Genomic DNA, 19995 nt, shown 5'->3' on the forward strand with positions numbered 1-19995 from the left:
TGGTCACTATTTGCCACATCACGGAGTGAAGAAGGATTCTAAGATCACTCCTTTGAGGATTGTGTTTAATTGTAGTTCCAGGGGTAACAAAAATGTACCTAGTTTAAATGACTAATGACAGGTCTGTCGTTGATGGAAAAATTAGGAGATATCTTATTAAATTTCAGAGTGAAGCATTATGCCTTTACGGCTGACATAAGTAAAGCTTTCCTAAGAGTGGGTTTACAAGAGGCTGACCGGGATTGTACCCTCTTCTTATGGCCTGAGAATCCAATTGACCCACTTAGCCCTCTGAAAACCTTTCGCTTTAGGAGCTTATTATTTGGTGCTACATCCAGTGCGTTCCTATTTCAAGCGATGATAAATGCACACCTTAAACGTATGGAAAGTCCATTGAGTAAAGTAATGAGCAAACAATTTTATGTGGACAATTTCCTAAATGCACTAGAAGATAAAAAGAATGCAGATGTAATATATACAGACTTTGCAAAAGCCTTCGACAAGTGTGACCATGGCGTAATAGCGCACAAAATCCGTGCTAAAGGAATAACAGGAAAAGTCGGTCGATGGATCTATAATTTCCTCACTAACAGAACACAGAGAGTAGTCGTCAACAGAGTAAAGTCCAAGGCAGCTACGGTGAAAAGCTCTGTTCCACAAGGCACAGTACTCGCTCCCATCTTGTTCCTCATCCTCATATCCGACATGGACAAGGATGTCAGCCACAGCACCGTGTCTTCCTTTGCAGATGACACCCGAATCTGCATGACAGTGTCTTCCATTGCAGACACTGCAAGCCTCCAGGCGGACATCAACCGAATCTTTCAGTAGGCTGCAGAAAACAATATGAAGTTCAACGATGAGAAATTTCAATTACTCAGATATGGTAAACATGAGGAAATTAAACCTTCATCAGAGTACAAAACAAATTCTGGCCACAAAATAGAGCGAAACACCAACGTCAAAGACCTGGGAGTGATCATGTCGGAGGATCTCACCTTCAAGGACCATAACATTGTATCAATCGCATCTGCTAGAAAAATGACAGGATGGATAATGAGAACCTTCAAAACTAGGGAGGCCAAGCCCATGATGACACTCTTCAGGTCACTTGTTCTATCTAGGCTGGAATATTGCTGCACACTAACAGCACCTTTCAAGGCAGGTGAAATTGCTGACCTAGAAAATGTACAGAGAACCTTCACGGCGTGCATAACGGAGATAAAACACCTCAATTACTGGGAGTGCTTGAGGTTCCTAAAACTGTATTCCCTGGAATGCAGGCGGGTGAGATACATGATTATATACACCTGGAAAATCCTAGAGGGACTAGTACCGAACTTGCACACGAAAATCACTCACTACGAAAGCAAAAGACTTGGCAGACGATGCAACATCCCCCAATGAAAAGCAGGGGTGTCACTAGCATGTTAAGAGACCATACAATAAGTGTTAGGGGCCCGAGACTGTTCATCTGCCTCCCAGCATACTTAAGGGAGATTACCAACAGACCCCTGGCAGTCTTCAAGCTGGCACTAGACAAGCACCTAAAGTCGGTTCCTGACCAGCCGGGCTGTGGCTCGTACGTTGGTTTGCATGCAGCCAGCAGCAACAGCCTGGTTGATCAGGCTCTGATCCACCAGGAGGCCTGGTCACAGACCGGGCCGCGGGGGCGTTGACCCCCGGAACTCTCCAGGTAAACTCCAGGTGTGACGTCAACTGAAGAGGAACTGTTAATGACTTATGGAGAGGCTAATAAAATAATGCAAGGTGCAAATATGCCTCTGAGGGAATGGAATAGTAATTCGTCCAAATTAAAGGACAAAATAAATAAAGATTACCCTGGAGATGAAGTACCAAAATGTAGTAATGTATTGGGATTAACTTGGGATACTGAGAGAGATTTGTTAATGTTAAAACCTAATAATTACAGTATGCCCAATAAATTAACTAAGAGAGTTTTGCTTACTGAAGTTTCCAAATGTTTTGATCCACTAGGTTTAGTGTCAACCCTTACTATAAGAGGGAAATTATTAATTCAGGAAGCATGGAAACTTAAATGTGCTTGGGATGAAATTCTACCTGAGGAATTCATTAACAGGCGGGACGAATTAATTGGTGATTATGAGAAAATTCCAATGTTGGAGTTCCCACGCCAGGTGGCCAATCCAAATGGGAAAAATGTACTCCACATTTTTTGTGATGCTCCAAAATTGACATATGGAGCAGTTGCTTATCCTTAATGTAATAGTGTTATTTCTCTTGTTATGTCTAAAGCTAAAGTGTCTCCAATTAAATCACGTACCTTACCTCAGTTGGAATTAACAGCCATTTATGTAGGTGTCAAATTAGCTAATTATATAAGAAATAAATTGCAGGAGATAAATATTAGCGACACTGTAATTTGGTCTGATAATGAGGTATCCTTACAATGGATTCGTAATGGAAACAGTAAAATTGTGTTCGTACAAAACAGAGTCGCTGAAATTAATCAGATGCAAGAAAAGTACAATAGTTTGGGTCAGCATATGTTAACATTTACTCACATACCAGGTGAGGAGAATCCAGCTGGTTTCTTGTCTCGAGGTTTATCTTATGCTAAATTTGTAAATGCTGTATCATGGTTTAAAGGACCGAGCTGGTTGGTAAATATAGCTAATTGGCCTGTACAAAAGGCGTATATTACTCCTGTTGAAGTTACTGTGACCACCGCTCCAATTGTTTGTCCTTCATTAGCAATTGATATAAATAGGTATTCTTCTTTACCCAAGCTAATCAATGTAACTAAGTTGGTGTTTAAATTTCTATACAAGATGAATATTTCATTTAAGTTTTCACATCCTCTTGAATTTTGGATAAAGAGGGTACAGGAGGAAATCTATGGAAATGAAATTAAATTGATGATGGAAAGAAAAATTGTGAAAGGTTCCATAGTAGAGAAATTGGGGCTGTATTTAGAGAACAGTGTAATTAGGTGCAGAGGTAGGTTACAAAATGCTGAATTGGGTGATTATGCTAAACACCCTGTCTTACTACCCAAAACTCATCATCTAACAAATTTGATTGTTCTAAATGCCCATAAAAATGTAATGCATGGTGGGGTACAAGATACCTTAAATTGTATTAGGGAAACTCTGGATTCCACAAGGACGGCAAAGTGTAAAAAGGGTGATTAAATCTTGTGTAATATGTCGCTGTGTTGTTGCCAGATCCTATATGTACCCAGGTCCTCCATCATTGCCAAAGGAGCGTGTAGAATTAGTGAAACAATTTGATGTAACAGGTGTAGACTATAGTGGTCCAATAATTTTAACAGGTACGTCAAATGGTGTTCCACTGAAAGTGTATGTTTGTTCACCTGTACTGCTACTAGGGCAGTTCATGTAGAAGTGGCACAGGACTTGTCTGCAGAACAGTTTATACAGCTGTTTCAAAAATTTGCAGCTAGGAGATCCTGTCCGAGATTGATGATTTCGGATAATGCCACAAATTTTGTAGCAGGTGCTCAACACTTGATAGAATTAAATAACAGTAACGATGTTCAATCTCTGTTAACCCAGCGTGGGTGTACCTGGAAATTTATTACTCCTAGAGCCCCTTGGCAGAGGGGGCTGTACAAAAGACTGATAGGCACAGTGAAGAGGTGTCTCCGTAAAGTACTACACCGGAAGAGAATTGATTTGGAAGAATTGCGTGCAGTGTTAGTGGAGGTGGAAAATCATATAAATAATAGGCCTCTCTCGTACATGAGTGATACACCTGATGCAGATGTATTAACACCTTCTCACCTAATATGTGGAAGGAAATTGGAAGCTGCCCCTGTCTATAGAGATAATCCGGAAGAAAGTGATGAAGATTACAATGATGGGGCAGTGTTGTGCAATAAATTTAAAATGTTAAATAAAGTAATTGATCATTGGTCTAATGTGTGGCGTAAGGAATATCTTCTTACACTACGTGAACACTTTTATAGTGCGACAGAGGCAGTAAATCGACAGAACATTCAACCAGGTGACATTGTGTTGATTGATACTGAGCAACATCGAACATTGTGGCCTCTAGGCAAAGTATTGACATTGTACCCAGATGCACAAGGTGTTGTCAGGAATGTCAAAGTGTTGTGTCGTGGCCAGGAAAGTTTACGCACAATTAATGAATTATTCCCTTGGAATTAGGTGTTCAATCAAATGTAAATGAAAATCTGAGGGAAAGTGACACGAGTGATATGGAAGATAACGCTGACCAAGTGATGCCGGAAAATGAAATCGTAGTAAGACCTACTAGAAGAACAGTCACTCAAGCCAGAACTGGCTGGAATCGTCTCCTAAAGGAAGGAGTAATTTGAGTCATTTAGCAACGAACTCTGCCCGGCCGCAGTGTGGAAAATACTGTATATATTTTCCAGAAATACAGTAGTTATATGTAAATAGATGGCCATACTGTATTTAATAATATTTATGTCATAGAAAACGGAAAGCCTGCGTCTGCGCAGAAGGACAGTCGCCATTTTTGTTTTTGAATTGAGTAACAGACATTAGTAATGGGATGAAATTTTCGTGCTCTAGAGGTTAAATTTGGGCTGAAGCCTCTCAAATAGGAGCCTAAATTGTTGGATGTGCATTCCTGCATAATTTGAGTATCAGGCGACAGGACAGGACAACTCCAGGAACCTCAGATTAGCTGTCTAATTTATGTTTAAATTCTGGCTAGTAAATTTTTCATAAATATAGGCAAAAGGAGGGTCCTGTACATGACACATTAATCTCCAGTCAAATTGGTGAGTGTTATGATTAAGATATATTCTCCTTCTGTTATATAAATGTGTATATATATGTATAATCACTTATTAATTTAATATACAGTCCACAAATTTATATATTTACCAGCATTCCTGATGATGTATATTTCATTTATAATTAATAGGTCTAGAGCAACTTGTGGATATGACAGTGGTAGGTATCGAAGGGGGACAATTTTTGTGACCTAGGTGTCCCAAATTCCTACTTGTCTATGTAACTCTGATAAATAATAATTATCTTTATCATTTACTGTTATGTACAAAATTATTTACATTCAGATAAATGCAATTTTCCACAAATATAAAGTAGAGGGTAGCTCCAGTTTATTAAATCAAGAGCCTTCGAAAGGTTAAATACCCACAGAAAAGCCACTGAATCAGCAGATTTCTCAGCTGAGAGGCTGTCGAGTTATTTCTGTTATATTCATGAGGAAGCAGTAAACCCATAAGTGTCATGCTTTGCCTTGGAAATGGGAGGTAATGAGGTTTGATCCAAGGAATGGATGGATAGCTCTAATGCCTTGTTTCAAGAGCCCTTCACCACATGACGGAGAAATATTTCTGAGGCTAAAAAAGTGATTAGTGAATTATTTTGTAGGCCCAAGAGAGAGTTTTTCAGGGTATACATACTGGAATGTATAGATGTATATATATATATATATATATATATATATATATATATATATATATATATATATATACATGCCTATTCGGCACGACATATATATATATATATATATATATATATATATATATATATACATACATATATATATATACACACACATATATATGTATATGTCGTGCCGAATAGGCAGAACTTGCGATCTTGGCTTAAATAGCAACGCTCATCTTGCCATATAGGACAAGCGAAAATTTGTGTATGCAATAATTTCTCCAAAATCATTCAGAACCTAACGAAAAAAATATATTTCACTCTGTTTGTTTAGTATTAAATTATTGTAAACAAATCTAAATTATATGTAGTTGGGTTATGCAAAAATAAATTATTTTTGTTATAATAAGGTTAGGTAAGTTTTCTAAGATTCTTTTGGTGAAAAATTAAAAATTTTTACATTAACATTAATGAAAAAAATTTATCTTTAAACGTATAAAAGAAAATTTTAGAAAGGACTTAATTTTAAATGAGTTCTTGCTAATTGACCAGTTTTACGTATTCGGCACGACATATATATATATATATATATATATATATATATATATATATATATATATATATATATATATATATATATATATATATATATATATATATATATATATATATATATATATATATATATATATATATATATATATATATATATATATATATATATATATATATATATATATATATATATATATATATATATATATATATATATATATATATATATACACCGTGGTTTGTTTTTCTTTGTGTATATACAACGATGTGTGTATATTTGTATCTCCACCTAGACATATCTCATACATTAGTGTATATACATCGAGGCGTGTATATCTGTATATACACCCCGATATATGCACCGAGACGTGTATACATTATATTATTATATTCATGGGAAACATTAAACCAGTAAGATCACAGCGACTGGAGAATAGAAGGAAATGAGGTTTGAGTTGAGGTATAGTGTCGTAAAGGCTGTTAAGTGGAGTGATGATGAATAACTCACTGGGGCTCTTATACGGAGTATATTGAATATATACGTGGTAGGAAGCCCAGCCTGCCGTATGAAGCCTTGACTACCTGAGGGTACGATTCTAACTGCCCGAGCCTGGTGAGGCAGCGTCATAGCAGGGTTCAAAACTATGTTGACATAATAATATTATTATTATTATAATCAAAGGGGAAGCGCTAAACCCGTAGGATTATACAGCGCCCGGGGGGGGGATGTGGAAGGCATTCAGGCTTAATTCGGGGAACTGGAGCACAGTTCCAATTCCCTAAATCAAGAGCCCCTCACCAACATCAAGGAACCTTCCTTGAGGGGTGTTGACATAATAGTATTTGAAAAGTCCGTGGCATCATGGCTAGCGTATTTTCAAATGTGCTGACAATAGGAGGTTCGCTCCAGTTCCTTTGACCAAGACCTATAAGAATTTAATGAATATTTTAAGGTACAAACTATTTTTGATGTTTGTGTGAAGTGCGACCTCAGTGACTTCTCCCGTGACGTTGATAGGCTTCAAGCCTAACAATCTACTAGTTTCTATATTTGCAAGGATATGAGCAGTAGAATGGTGGTGAAAGTGACCTTTGGAAAACGTTGACTAGCTTGTGTCAGGTCACACAAGGTGATATTTACATTCACCTTGAGGTCACCTTGAAGGATCCAGCTACGCCACAACATATGCTTCCTTCCTTCATTTCTCATAGCCTCTAGGTCGTTACTCTTCGTATATACTCATAGAACATTACATAATTACAATATTAAAAGGTGAATGAGAATACTATAATAGTATACTACGATTGTTTAATGTACATTACATCATACGTAGCGTATATAACACGTGCGCTGAAAGTTGCCAGTGTTGATAGCGTAGAAACATTCTGAAATCACCTGTACACATGTTTCTGGCTGGTGTAAATATTCATTAATGTCTTAATTGTCAGTCCTGTAACTTCTGAATGGGTTATTCGACGGTCGTGTTTGTGGCTGTGCATTGATATTATATAATAGTTGGCGTTAAATTAAACTAAGTCACGCCTCCGTAGTGCTGGCTTCTGATTGGCTGGTTCCAGGGGTGCGGTTCTTGCATCATCTTTCTACCGATGTGACGCCGACATTAAAGTTCCAGTTTTGCTTATATGGATTGCTTTCTTTAAGTGCTGACATTGTGTAACGTAAATTAAAAGTATATTAAGATACTTAGTAAAATTATAATTAGAGATGAAACAGGTAATTATTGGTTTTTAAACTTTTTTAAGATTTGGCGGGAATTTGCAAACTTGCGTCATTCATTCTTGGCGGTAATCAGTGTTGTCGGTGTAGGAGTTTCTAATATTTATGTAACTTAATTAAATTAGACAGCATATCTTGTAACCGAAATTCATATATATGTACTATGTAATGCATGATATAGTGACCAATCCCTCATTGGCATAGTGTATACATAAATTGAATTATGACTCCATCTGGCGAACGCTGGAAACTCAATTTCATAGTAAGGTAAAACTAATATCTGCAGTATATAGTTATGTGCTTTATAATTTAAGCAAATAAGCTATCCATGCTATCATTAACTCTTTCTAGTTACACATAGAGTGGTATTACAAATATTAAAGAATTATTGCCGACGACAATTTGTTATGACCGGGTAGTGTGAGACCTGACTGCGCACGTACGATGGGTCGTCCACACGATCAATACGGCTTCCTATATATAAGTCCGGTGAGGCTATCCACCTTCTCGGGTCTAGTTTTCACTGCTGGTTTGGAATCAACGCTGCTCCTGGAACTGTGAAAACCAATACATATCATTATTAGGTTTCACTGTGAAACGTCTGCTCCAGTGATCAGCTGACCGTATCTAAAGTTACTATAAAACTTTTTTTTATCGTTATCCTGGACTTGGCAAGGTTACTTGAATACCGTAATACAAGCAGTTGAAAGTATCTAGCAGTGGCACTAATATAAAAGTTTATTGAAGATGACAGCAGAAGAGAAAACTACAGAACTGGAGGCTAAGGCCTCGCCTGTTGAGGACAAGGAGGAGGCCAACAAGAATGGTGCACCTGTCCTTGATATTGAAAAGGATTGCGAGAAAGATAGTGAGAAAGACAGTGAAAAGCCGGCAGGTCAACAGCCGGCAACCGAAGGTGATCAACCACCTCCGGCCGACACCCTGGTACGTGCCTTAAGCTACGAGCTGTCTCATATACGTTTATTAATGTTTTACTGGAGCCCATGGTAATCAGCCAGGATATGTATCTTTATGTGCAATTTTTTTTGATCAACATGTATCAGAATTTATATTTTTTTGTGGAATGTAAAATGTAACTAATAAGGAAGTGTGATTTTAAGTTAAGTGGGTATAACATTTAGTAAATGTATGTCCACTTTGGATAAGTATTGCAAGAATGTGACCTGGTTAGGGGGGAATCTTCAGATAATCCGTATGTAACTGGCAGCCACAATGACGAGTTAATGACGGCTTTTATGCTACTGCATCATAATATATTTATATAGCTTAGAAAACTGAGAATGAGACACTTGTCTAACACTTGGACATATTTATTGTGGAAGCGTTCCGCTAGCCAGTGGCTTCATCAGTCCAACACAGATGATGAGAAGTCTGGGATAATCATTCCCTCAGCGAGTCGATGTGTTTAGTCCATCAATCAAGATTGATGGGCTAAAGACATCGACTCCAATTACTGATTACTTCAAACTCCGTTCTTCTCTGTATTGGACTGATAAAGCCACTGGCTGGCGAATCGCTTCCATAATAAAGATACCCATGTGTTTCACAAGTGTCTCATTCAATAGCATCTTAAAATATAAGTTCAACTTGCCGTCTATCACTTATACCAGTTTTCGGAGGTTACAGGTAACGGACGAATAGGTTTCATATTATTGTTTGTTATGGTTCATCAGTTTTAGTAGTGATATAGACCATAGAAACCCTATATGGTATACATTTCACTGCGATATATAATTTTAATGAGGTTGCCCGGTAATTTAGTGAGAAATGTTGCTCAGATAGAAAAGCTTCGTTGAATGGGCCGACATACAGCTAACACCCACATCTGGGGAATCCCATCCCATCCTTGATTTTTTAATGAAACTTCCTAAGGAAGATTAGTAATAATACCATGAGTTATGCTTTTTTTTTTGTTTTTTGTTAGGCTCTATTGAGCTTCGGTGGTTTTAAAATATTAGCTTCTTGCGCAGGCTCTGAATCATATTGAACATTAAAGACGTTGACTCACCTGCTCTCCCAGTCTCAGTCATCAACCTCGGCTTTACTGTAAGCTTTGCATTGTTGCTGGACTTGTCATATTATATATTTTTAAATTATTTTAAAAAGCATACGTGATGCGTCTCGTATTTATTGCAAAAAGTATTTTAGTGTTATTGTTTGTTGGTGAGCTAGTGAACCACCTCATGTTTCCTGTAAAGGAAGTGATGGGGGCTTCTTAGTATTTTGTCTTTCACTTTCCAGCGGCTTGTTACAAAACTTAACCTTCTGTCCCCTCTCTGCTCCTTTTCGTCCACCTTCCCACAGTTCATCTTAATTATATCATTTTTTGCACTTTCCTTAGACTCTTCTCTCTTTTCTCAATCGCTATATATTTTTTTATTGCCTCACCGTTTTCCATTTTCCATGTTCAAATATATTTTAACATTAAAGTAATTATGTTCCAAGAGATCACAACTCCTTACATATCAAAGAATGTTCGGCACACAATTCAAAAACCTTAAGAGTCGATTCCCAGGGAGATAGATGTACATAGGCCTCTTCTCGAATCTGCGGACCCCTGCTCACATACACAGAATAATCTTTTAGTCTCAGTGCTCTGTCAGTATTAAAACTTCACGTTTACCTAGAAATAATCCCCTACGAAGGCTAGTCGACTTTTGTTATTAACATCTAGGGAAACGGAGAGCATATCTTAGCTAGAGCTAGGCTTTAATAGGATAACCCCTCTTAAACCCTTAGAGACAGAAACTGCCTTTGGGATACTCCCGTAAAGAGGGTATGAAATGAGATGTGGCACCAAGGTGAAGTATGCCTGAGGATGCTTAACGTTAACACTTGACTGAGTTATCCTTTAATTGAAACCCGTGTTAGAAGACGCTGTTGTTTCTTGACGAACACAGCCACTGTAATGATAGAAGATATGTAAAAAAAATGTGAATATCCACAGTTCTGGTTAGAAAAGCAGGTGTTAACAGGTATTGTAGAACGAAGACGATTATTTGGATAACTTTTCGCTCATAGGTGAGTGAAACGTCCTAATTAAGTTTTCTGCTAGAAACGTGTTTGATCTACCATATTCATCTTTTCTATTTATTATTGTTACTATTACTACTACTATTATTGTTACATTCATGAGAGAGGGAGCACTAAACCCGCAGCAACGAGACATCGTTGGGGAAATGGGAGGCAGTCAGGTTCGATCCAAGGAAAGGGAAAAAAATAGGTCCAGATCCTTAGATCAAATACCCTCACCAACATCAAGGCTGAATCGCCTATTAAATAATATTCATTTCAAAGCATGGTTTCAGGCGATGTTTTGAGCAGACCCAGCACAGCGTGGTCTCAGGCGATGTTTTGAGCAGACCCAGCATAGCATGGTCTCAGGCGATGTTTTGAGCAGACCCAGCATAGCATGGTCTCAGGCGATGTTTTGAGCAGACCCATCATAGCGTGGTCTCAGGCGATGTTTTGAGCAGACCCAGCATAGTGTGGTATCAGGCGATGTTTTGAGCAGACCCAGCAGAGTACCGTGTAAGATGTTTTAAGCAGATGGTGTCAGATGTATGAAGCAAAGTCAGCAGGTAGCCGGGATGACGGTGTGGACGTGATGAATGGCACTGACAACACACACACACAATTTCTACCTAGGTTGGCGGAAGGGCAGGGAAATTTAGTTTTCCATTTTTGATGCTGGGAATGTTTTCCTATTACATCGTTTTTAGAGATGTATCCGCGGAGAGAAAACTTGGTTGAAGGACTATTGTCTGCACGAGGGCTACTGAAGGTAGTGTGTGTGGTGAAGAATAGATAAAGAAAAGCAGCAGTCACATCGCGTAATTATTATGGAAGCATTTAACATAGTAGCTTTATCGGTCCACCTCATCTACTGGTAGTGTAGATGAGGTGCACTAATTAGTTAAAAACATTACCTGACGGCTGTTTTGGCTTAAAATTTAGTTAAATCTGTTTTTTCTACACAACTGTATTGCGAAGACAAATGACTGCACTCTAAACAACAGCGTTTGTAAATCTTCTGTCTTGATGATAAGTTTAGCATCATTCTATTTCATCAAGTGATACTGACATTATTAATATTGTTAGTACGGTAGGCGTATTTATGTTCATTTCTCTATCGTATTTTGTATACTGACAGATTAATTGTATAATTGACACCCCTGTCAAATTTAACCTTTCGTAATACTTATCTCTGCATTTTATATAGTCTAATATTTTGTCACTCGTCCAAAGTTCATTAATGTTTATTTTCATTCATATCTCATACAGTATATTGACTCAGTATCAGGAAGGATAGGGAAGATAAATCTGGAAAATTTTCGCAGATTTCACTTACCAGGGTGCAATTTTATACTTCTGGCCAATCGAAAATTTGCAATTTGCACATTAATGTTGAATGTATTAATATTGTTCGTCAGGAATAAAAATAAATTAAAAGTATATTTTGGTGTGTCAGAAGCCTTGATGCCCAGCTGGGGTACACCAGCCTCCGCTGGGGTACACCAGCCTCCGCTGGGGTACACCAGCCTCCGCTGAAGTACACCAGCCTCCGCTGGGGTACCCCAGCTAGGGTACACCAGCCTCCGCTGGGGTACCCCAGCTAGGTATTACATCCCATGAAAACAACAGCATTAGTACCTAGTAGTGTCTTTTATCTTATATTTTTATTTTACCGTTGTAAGATGTTATTTTTTTTTTATGGAGGACAACCTAACCTAACCGAAAACTTAGCTGCAAACGTATGCGAAAATTTAAGTATATGCTTATGGGAGTTAAAACAGATGGTTTGTATCCTAATGTAATAACTATATGTTTGCTCTACTCTTAAGTTTAAAAGGACACATAAGCAAATACTGGGACATTAATGTTAGAAAAAATTTCGTTCCCAGGACCTAGTGTTTGTTCACGTCTTTGTAGCCCACTTAGTCAGTACCACTTACCAAGGTATTCATCATATTTTACTTTATTTCTTCATTGATGTTCTTTATCTACACTGTCATATTTGCCCACAATCTGTTTTTTTTTCTTTTAAATGGCACAAGAAATAAAACTCAGACGTAAGACAATGAATTTGCTTGCCTAGTCATACTATATTAATATTATGACCTGTGCTGGTTCACTGTTCAGTGTGTGTTGGGGGTGGGGGTTGCAACATGCCTGCGAAGGGTTCTTGATTTAAAAAAATGAGCCACTTTTCCTTTCCTTGGTCGAATTTCATTACCTGCCAGTCCCCGGGCACTGTGGACTCAACGGGTTGAGAACGTTTCTGATGGACAAAACGTGTCCTTAATATGTGCTGATACCGCTAGTTCTCGGTGTGTACCATTTTTTTATTTTTCACCGTAGTTTGTTTTGTATGTAATACAATGTATTATGTATATGCAGTTTTTTTAATAAAATGAAAAAAAAATACCGCTTTTGTGCCTTTTATGGTTATCATGTTAAGTCTGGTCTGAAATACTCAGGATGATTATCATGTTATCAAGTCTGGTTATCTTTTATTCAAAACTTCCGTTAAACCCGTATGTTATCATGAAGGCCAAGACATCAGTGCGTAAGTGTTCGCAGTGAAACTAATGGAGTACTTGGCTTCTTATCAAGAAGTATAAAATCAGAAGTCTTGAGGTTATGCTTCAACTTTATATATCTTTAGTTGGGCCTCGTTTAGATTATGCTGCTCAGTTCTAGTCTCCATATTATAGGATGGACATGAATGCACTCGAAAATGTACAGCGAAGGATGATGAACTTGATTCCTTGTATTAGAAACCTTTACGAAAATAAGCTCGCCGTGTCATCCGTGAAGCTAAACGCACTTGTTGGCGAGACTATGTTTCCACCATCACCTCTGCTTCTTCTATGAGTGCAGTCTGGAAAAAAGTGAGGAAATTGAGTGGTAAATACTCTCCTGACCCGGCTCCTGTTCTACGGGTCACTGGTGTTGATATAGCAAACCCTCTCGACGTTGCCATTGAACTTGGCACACATCTGGTCCGTATTTCCCGAGGGCTCCATCTATGCCCCTCGTTTCTTTCCTCAAAGTCTGCCAGAGAGTTAGTACCCTTGGACTTTTCTTCTCTCGGAGAAGAACAGTATAATGTGCCTTTTACACTTCAAGAACTGGAGGCAACGCTCTCAGCTTGCCGATCATCGGCAGCTGGGCCTGATGACATTCATATTCGTATGTTACAACATTTACATCGGTCAGCCCTTGTAGTCCTCTTACACCTCTTCAATCTTATTTGGGCACAAGGAGTTCTTCCCCAGCTGTGGAAATCTGCCATTGTTCTCCCTTTCCGCAAACCGGGTACTACAGGACATGATGCCTCCCACTATCGCCCCATCGCTCTTACAAGTGCAGTTTGCAAAGTGATGGAACGCCTCGTAAATCGACGTTTAATGTGGTATTTAGAGACTCACAACAGTCTCTCCGCTAGTCAATATGGCTTTCGTAAGGGTCGTTCTACCATAGACCCCTTACTACGCTTGGATACGTATGTTCGTAATGCCTTTGCGAATAATCACTCAGTTATTGCCATATTTTTTGACCTTGAGAAGGCATATGACACAACTTGGAGGTATAATATTTTGGCCCAGGCCCATTCCTTAGGCCTCCGAGGCAATCTACCATCCTTCCTTAAGAACTTTTTAACTGACAGACATTTCCGTGTTCGAGTCAATAATGTTCTTTCCCCGGACTTCGTCCAAGCTGAAGGTGTCCCTCAGGGATGTGTTCTAAGCACAACACTTTTTCTCCTTGCTATAAATGATTTGGCCTCTGTTCTTCCACCCAATATTTGGTCATCACTCTATGTTGATGACTTCGCTATTGCTTGTGCAGGCGCTGACTGTCACCTTATTGCAGTTTCTCTCAAGCATGCGGTCGACCGTGTTTCCACTTGGGCCACCACACATGGGTTTAAATTTTCAAGTACCAAAACTCACCAAATTACTTTCACTAGACGCTCTGTTATCTCCGATCATCCTTTGTATCTCTATGGCTCCCGTATCCCCGAACGTGATACAGTCAGGTTTCTAGGCCTTCTCTTTGACCGTCGGTTAACCTGGAAACCTCACATTACCTCTCTGAAGGCAACTTGTCACAGCCGGCTAAACCTTCTTAAAACCCTTGCTCATCTTTCCTGGGGAGCTGATCGTCGAACTCTGCTTCGCCTACATTCAGCCCTCGTTTTATCGAAACTCGATTATGGTGACCAGATTTATTCCGCGGCCTCTCCTGCTACTCTCTCTAGCCTTAACTCTATCCATCACCAAGGCTTACGATTGTGCCTTGGTGCTTTTCGCTCTTCCCCTGTTGAGAGCCTCTATACAGAAGCAAATGTTCCATCCTTGTCTGATCGCCGTGATGCCCATTGCCTTCGTTACTATGTACGCTCTCACGATCTACACAATCCTTCCATTTATAGAATGGTCACCGATATTAGTAGACATTCTTTATTCGTTCGCCGCCCCTGTTTGCTCCGTCCCTTTTCTCTTCGCCTACTTTCACTCTTGTCTTCCCTTCAGTTACCACCTTTATATGTTCATGTAGCATCTCACTTTTCCCTACCCCCCTGGGAAGTTCCAGCTGTTCGGGTCTGTTCTTTCTCACTCCCTTGCTCGAAAGCTCAACTGCCTACGGTGGCTTCCCGCTCTCTTTTTCTTGATCACTTCCACTCTCATTCTCATGCCACCGCTGTGTACACAGATGGCTCTAAGTCTTCAGACGGCGTCGGATTTGCAGCAGTGTTTCCGGACAGCGTCGTACGAGGGCATTTACTATCTTCAGCTAGCATTTTTACTGCTGAACTGTATGCCATTCTTGCAGCACTTATTCGTATCGCATCTATGCCTGTGTCATCATTTGTAGTAGTCTCAGACTCCCTTAGTGCTCTACAGGCTATACGAAAATTTGATACATCTCATCCCCTAGTTCTCCGTATCCAACTTTGGCTACGCCGTATCTCTACCAAACATAAAGATATTGTTTTTTGTTGGGTCCCTGGTCATGTCGACGTACAGGGCAATGAACAGGCAGACACTGCTGCGCGGTCAGCAGTATATGACCTACCAATTTCCTATCGAGGTGTTCCATTTCTAGACTATTTTGCTGCAATAGCTACCCACCTTCGCACCCGTTGGCAACAACGTTGGTCAACTCTGCTCGGTAACAAACTTCATTCTATTAAACCGAGCATAGGTTACTGGCCGTCTTCTTGTCATCAGTGCCGAGGTTGGGAGACCACTCTCTCCCGCCTTCGCATTGGCCACACTCGTCTTACTCATGGGTATCTCATGGAGAGGCACCCTGTTCCTCTCTGTGAGCAGTGTCAAGTTCCAGTATCGATTAGCCACATTCTGTTAGACTGCCCTCTCTATCAACGAGCACGCAGAATTTACCTCCAACGTCGTCTTCGTTCTCCTACTCTCTCTTTACCTTCCCTTCTTGCTGATGGACCCTCCTTTAATCCTGACTCTCTCATTGACTTCTTGACAACGACTGATTTACTCCACAAACTCTGATGATACTTTTCACACTCCCCTCAGCCCTTTCTGGTTCAGTCTCTTGCTGCCCTTTACCCTTTCACCATCCACTGCCCCGCTGTTATCCGTAACCTGTTGCTCATCCATCTCCCTTTTGCCACCTGATGCCCTCGCTTCCTTCCTGCCCTGCAGCGCTGTATAGTCCTTGTGGCTTAGCGCTTCTTTTTGATTATAATAATAATAATACGAAAATAAGCTGAAGGAATTTATTCCTTGTAATAGAAACCTTGTCTACGAAAATAAGCTAAAGGTATTGAACTTGCACTCTTTGGAAAGGCACAGAATTAGGGAAGATATGATTGAAGTGTACAAATGGAAATTAGGATTAAATAGAGATACTCAAAGCGTGTTGAAAATATCTAACCAAGATAGGACTCGCAGCAATGGAATGAAGTTGGAGAATTTTAGATTTAGAAAGGTAATTGGGAAGTAGTGGAACGGCAGTAAAGTTGTAGATGAGTGGAACACACTTCCAGGTAGCGTGATTGAAGCAGAAAATTAACGTAGCTTTCAGTATACAGTAGGTGGGACGGGTGCATGTGTGTGTATTCACTGGACCTATAGGCTAGTAGCCTCTTGCAATATTTCTTCATTCTTCTGCTATTGTCTTCGTTGCTGGTAAATAACAGACAAGACTATTATTATTATTATTATTATTATTATGGGAAAGCTCCAAACCCGTAAGGGTCATACAGCCAGATTTTATGTCCTCTTTTATGCGTTGTTTCGGGAGGTGTATTATTTCTCATTGTATATACAGTGAGAGTTTACTTTAAGGTAATAATTAATCTTCAAAATTTGTGGTTTACAAGTGAAATGCAGCCTTGACGACAGTCTTGCAGTCGCTAAACTTAAACCTAACAAATTAACTAACACTTAACTCATTGTCTCCTGTCAGAATTATTATAATAAATTCATTTTTAATCTATTTACACCGACAATTATATTTTCCATGCAGCCAACAAAGGAAATCGGAAAGTTTGAGGTAAGTTTTCAAAGTTAATCAAATGTATTTTTGTATAAATATGTGTAAATATTCATACCATGGTTGTACTGATATTTGTGCTGCTCGTTGAGGCTAGTAGCCAACAAGAGGAAAATTAAATTAGTCATCTCATAGCTTGCTTTTTCCCGAATGTAGTTATCACTGGAGGAAACATGGCAGATCTAGAAAATGTAGAGAACCTTTCTTGCACATATAAGTACCGTCAAACATCTTAATTACTAGGAATGCTTGGAGTCACTTGACCAGTACTCACTGGAGCGCAGGCGAGATACATTATAATTTACACCTGGGAAATCCCAGACGGACTGGTCCCAAATCTGCACACATCAGTCATTCCCTACGAAAGCAAAAGACTGGACAGATGGTGCAACACATCCCCAAGTGAAAAATAGAGGCGCCATTAATACACAAAGAGAAAAAACAGTAAGTGTCCAGGGCCCAAAACTGTTCAACAGCCTCCCACCAGGCATAAGGGGAATTACCAATAGCCCTCTGTCTGCCTTCAACAGGGAGCTGGACAGGTACCTAAAGCCAGTACCCGATCAGCCGGGCTGTGACTCGTGTGTTGGACTATGTGCAGCCAGCAGTAACAGCCTGGTTGATCAGGCTCTGATCCACCGGGCGTTGACCCTCAGAACACCCTCAAGGTAGACTCCAGGGAGGTAGTGATTTTTACTGCTGCCTAGCGTTGTGTGGAGAGTCCTGGGTCCGATCTCCAGCCAGCCATAGTATTGTTCTTTGCTTTAAAACCACTTGTTTCCTTGGTTATACTGATTATATATATATATATATATATATATATATATATATATATATATATATATATATATATATATATATATATATATATATATATATATATATATATATATATATATATATATATATATATGAAATTGAAAATCCTTTATTTGTATCTTAATTTTGTTCATGTTTGTTTTCATTATGTGCAGGTAAGTTACCACTACTTCGGTGTATAATATAGACACTGAAATGTACCGTACCTATATTTGTACATCCTATAATTTTTTTATATACCTAGTCTGGAGGGTATTCCGGGGATCAACGCCCCTGGTCTATGACCAGGCCTCCCGATGGCTTAGGGCCTGAACAACTAGATTGTTTCTGCTGGCTGCACGTAGTCTAACGTACGAGCCACATCCCGGCTGATTCGGCACTGACTTTAGGTAACTGTCCAGCTCCCTCTTGAAGGTATTTTAGGAGTTAAAGAAGTGTCCAGAAATAGCAGTGCTACAGACTAAATGCAGTCTTATTATCCCTTGTGTAGTGGATATGCTTTAAACCCAGTGAAGCAAGCATCCTCACAGGTTACCCATGCTAGACCACCCACTGCCTCTGGTTAACACCATGAGAAGGAATTAATGTATTAAGTCCGATCCATTGTAAACACCGCGCTGTTGTAAACATTGTCGGAGATGAGGACCAGGCATAACACAATTCTCTTACTGTAAACATGTTAGGATAAGCTCCTCTCCCTTGCAGGAAGTCACTCATATCATCTTATATGTTTTATCTCATATTATTGCATATTCTTTTTCACATTATTGAATATTTCACATTATTGAATATTTCACATTATTTCTCAGTCTTTTTTATATGGCAGCACTCTGTGACCCTTGTGGGTTTAGCGCTTAGTTTTGATTATAATAATAATTCATATTTTATATTATCTCTGTCTCATTCCGTCTCATATATCTTTCTCTCCAGCCTTTTTTTTTCTTCTCATCTTTTTTTTCTCATATGCTTTTTTGACTAAGACCGAATGGTTATACAAAATTAAAAAAAAATCCATTTTTTTTTCACACGTTATGAGTTATTTTGTTACCTCAGCTCAGTTCAGTTTGCGAAATCTTCAAGCCATCATTACATTAAGGTGACCCTCTTAGGGAGCTACGCTCCTGCTGTCCCTCAATTATATTTTGTGTAATTTTAAAATGCAGATGCTGTTGCTCCCACAATCTTCGGGCGTTCATGGTGGTGGTGGTGTTTTGTTCGTCAGCAAACAGCACAGTGTCTCCTGACACGGGTTATAATCCAATAATGACTCGTTAAGATTAAGTGGTTAAACATCCAGTTAAGTTTTTGCTCTATTTAAAAAAACAAACGATCACCACTTTGCAATGTATTCTATGATAATAATATTTTCACTGATTTAGTACTTATTTGTAAACAAACACTGCCGATATTTTTTTTATAAATCCCTTCTTAGTTCATTTAATGTCTTGTCCTAACTGATGTTACGTAAAACAATTCTCGTGTCTGTTTTATTATTCTCTCTTGTGAGAGTATTCGTAGTTATCATAACTACACTTCTATTTTGACCATTAAGGTAAATTTACCTTTTTTTTTTTTTTAATATACATCATATTTGTAGGTGTGTGTGTACTCACCTAGTTGTGGTTGCTAGGGTCTAGTCGGCTCCTGGCCTCGAGGTGTGTGAGTGCGTGTGGGTGTGTGTGTGGAGGTGCGCTTGCGGGCATATTTCCGCGTTTATATGCACTATAGGAATAATTTATGATTCGATGTGACAGAGTACAATGAACTATAAGGGATTCAGCGGTTGCCATATAGTGGTCTTTATAATATGTCTTCTACACCTTCCATCCAGCCCATCGTATGTAAAATAATAAACCACCTCAGCAACCTCTCCTGTCTCCTAAACACTCCCAGACTCACTTTAAC

General features: G+C 39.1%; 1 protein-coding gene across 2 annotated transcripts in view; it reads left to right on the top strand.

Moving 5' to 3' along the window:
• The window catches only part of LOC138853541 (solute carrier family 2, facilitated glucose transporter member 1-like), a 366551-nt gene that overhangs the window by 53230 nt on the left and 293326 nt on the right, over positions 1-19995 (top strand). Inside the window, exons 1-2 of one of the 2 annotated variants that reach the window (XM_070090832.1) lie at positions 8216-8652; positions 17245-17271. The exons of the other annotated variant lie outside the window; for it this stretch is intronic. Coding sequence (XP_069946933.1) covers positions 8455-8652; positions 17245-17271 — 225 coding nt within the window. The 5' untranslated portion in view covers positions 8216-8454. Of the gene's footprint in view, positions 1-8215; positions 8653-17244; positions 17272-19995 lie in introns of those variants that run through there. 2 annotated transcript variants of the gene reach the window in all.

Source organism: Cherax quadricarinatus, chromosome 33 (genome assembly GCF_038502225.1).
Source record: "Cherax quadricarinatus isolate ZL_2023a chromosome 33, ASM3850222v1, whole genome shotgun sequence".
Lineage (NCBI taxonomy): Eukaryota > Metazoa > Arthropoda > Malacostraca > Decapoda > Parastacidae > Cherax > Cherax quadricarinatus.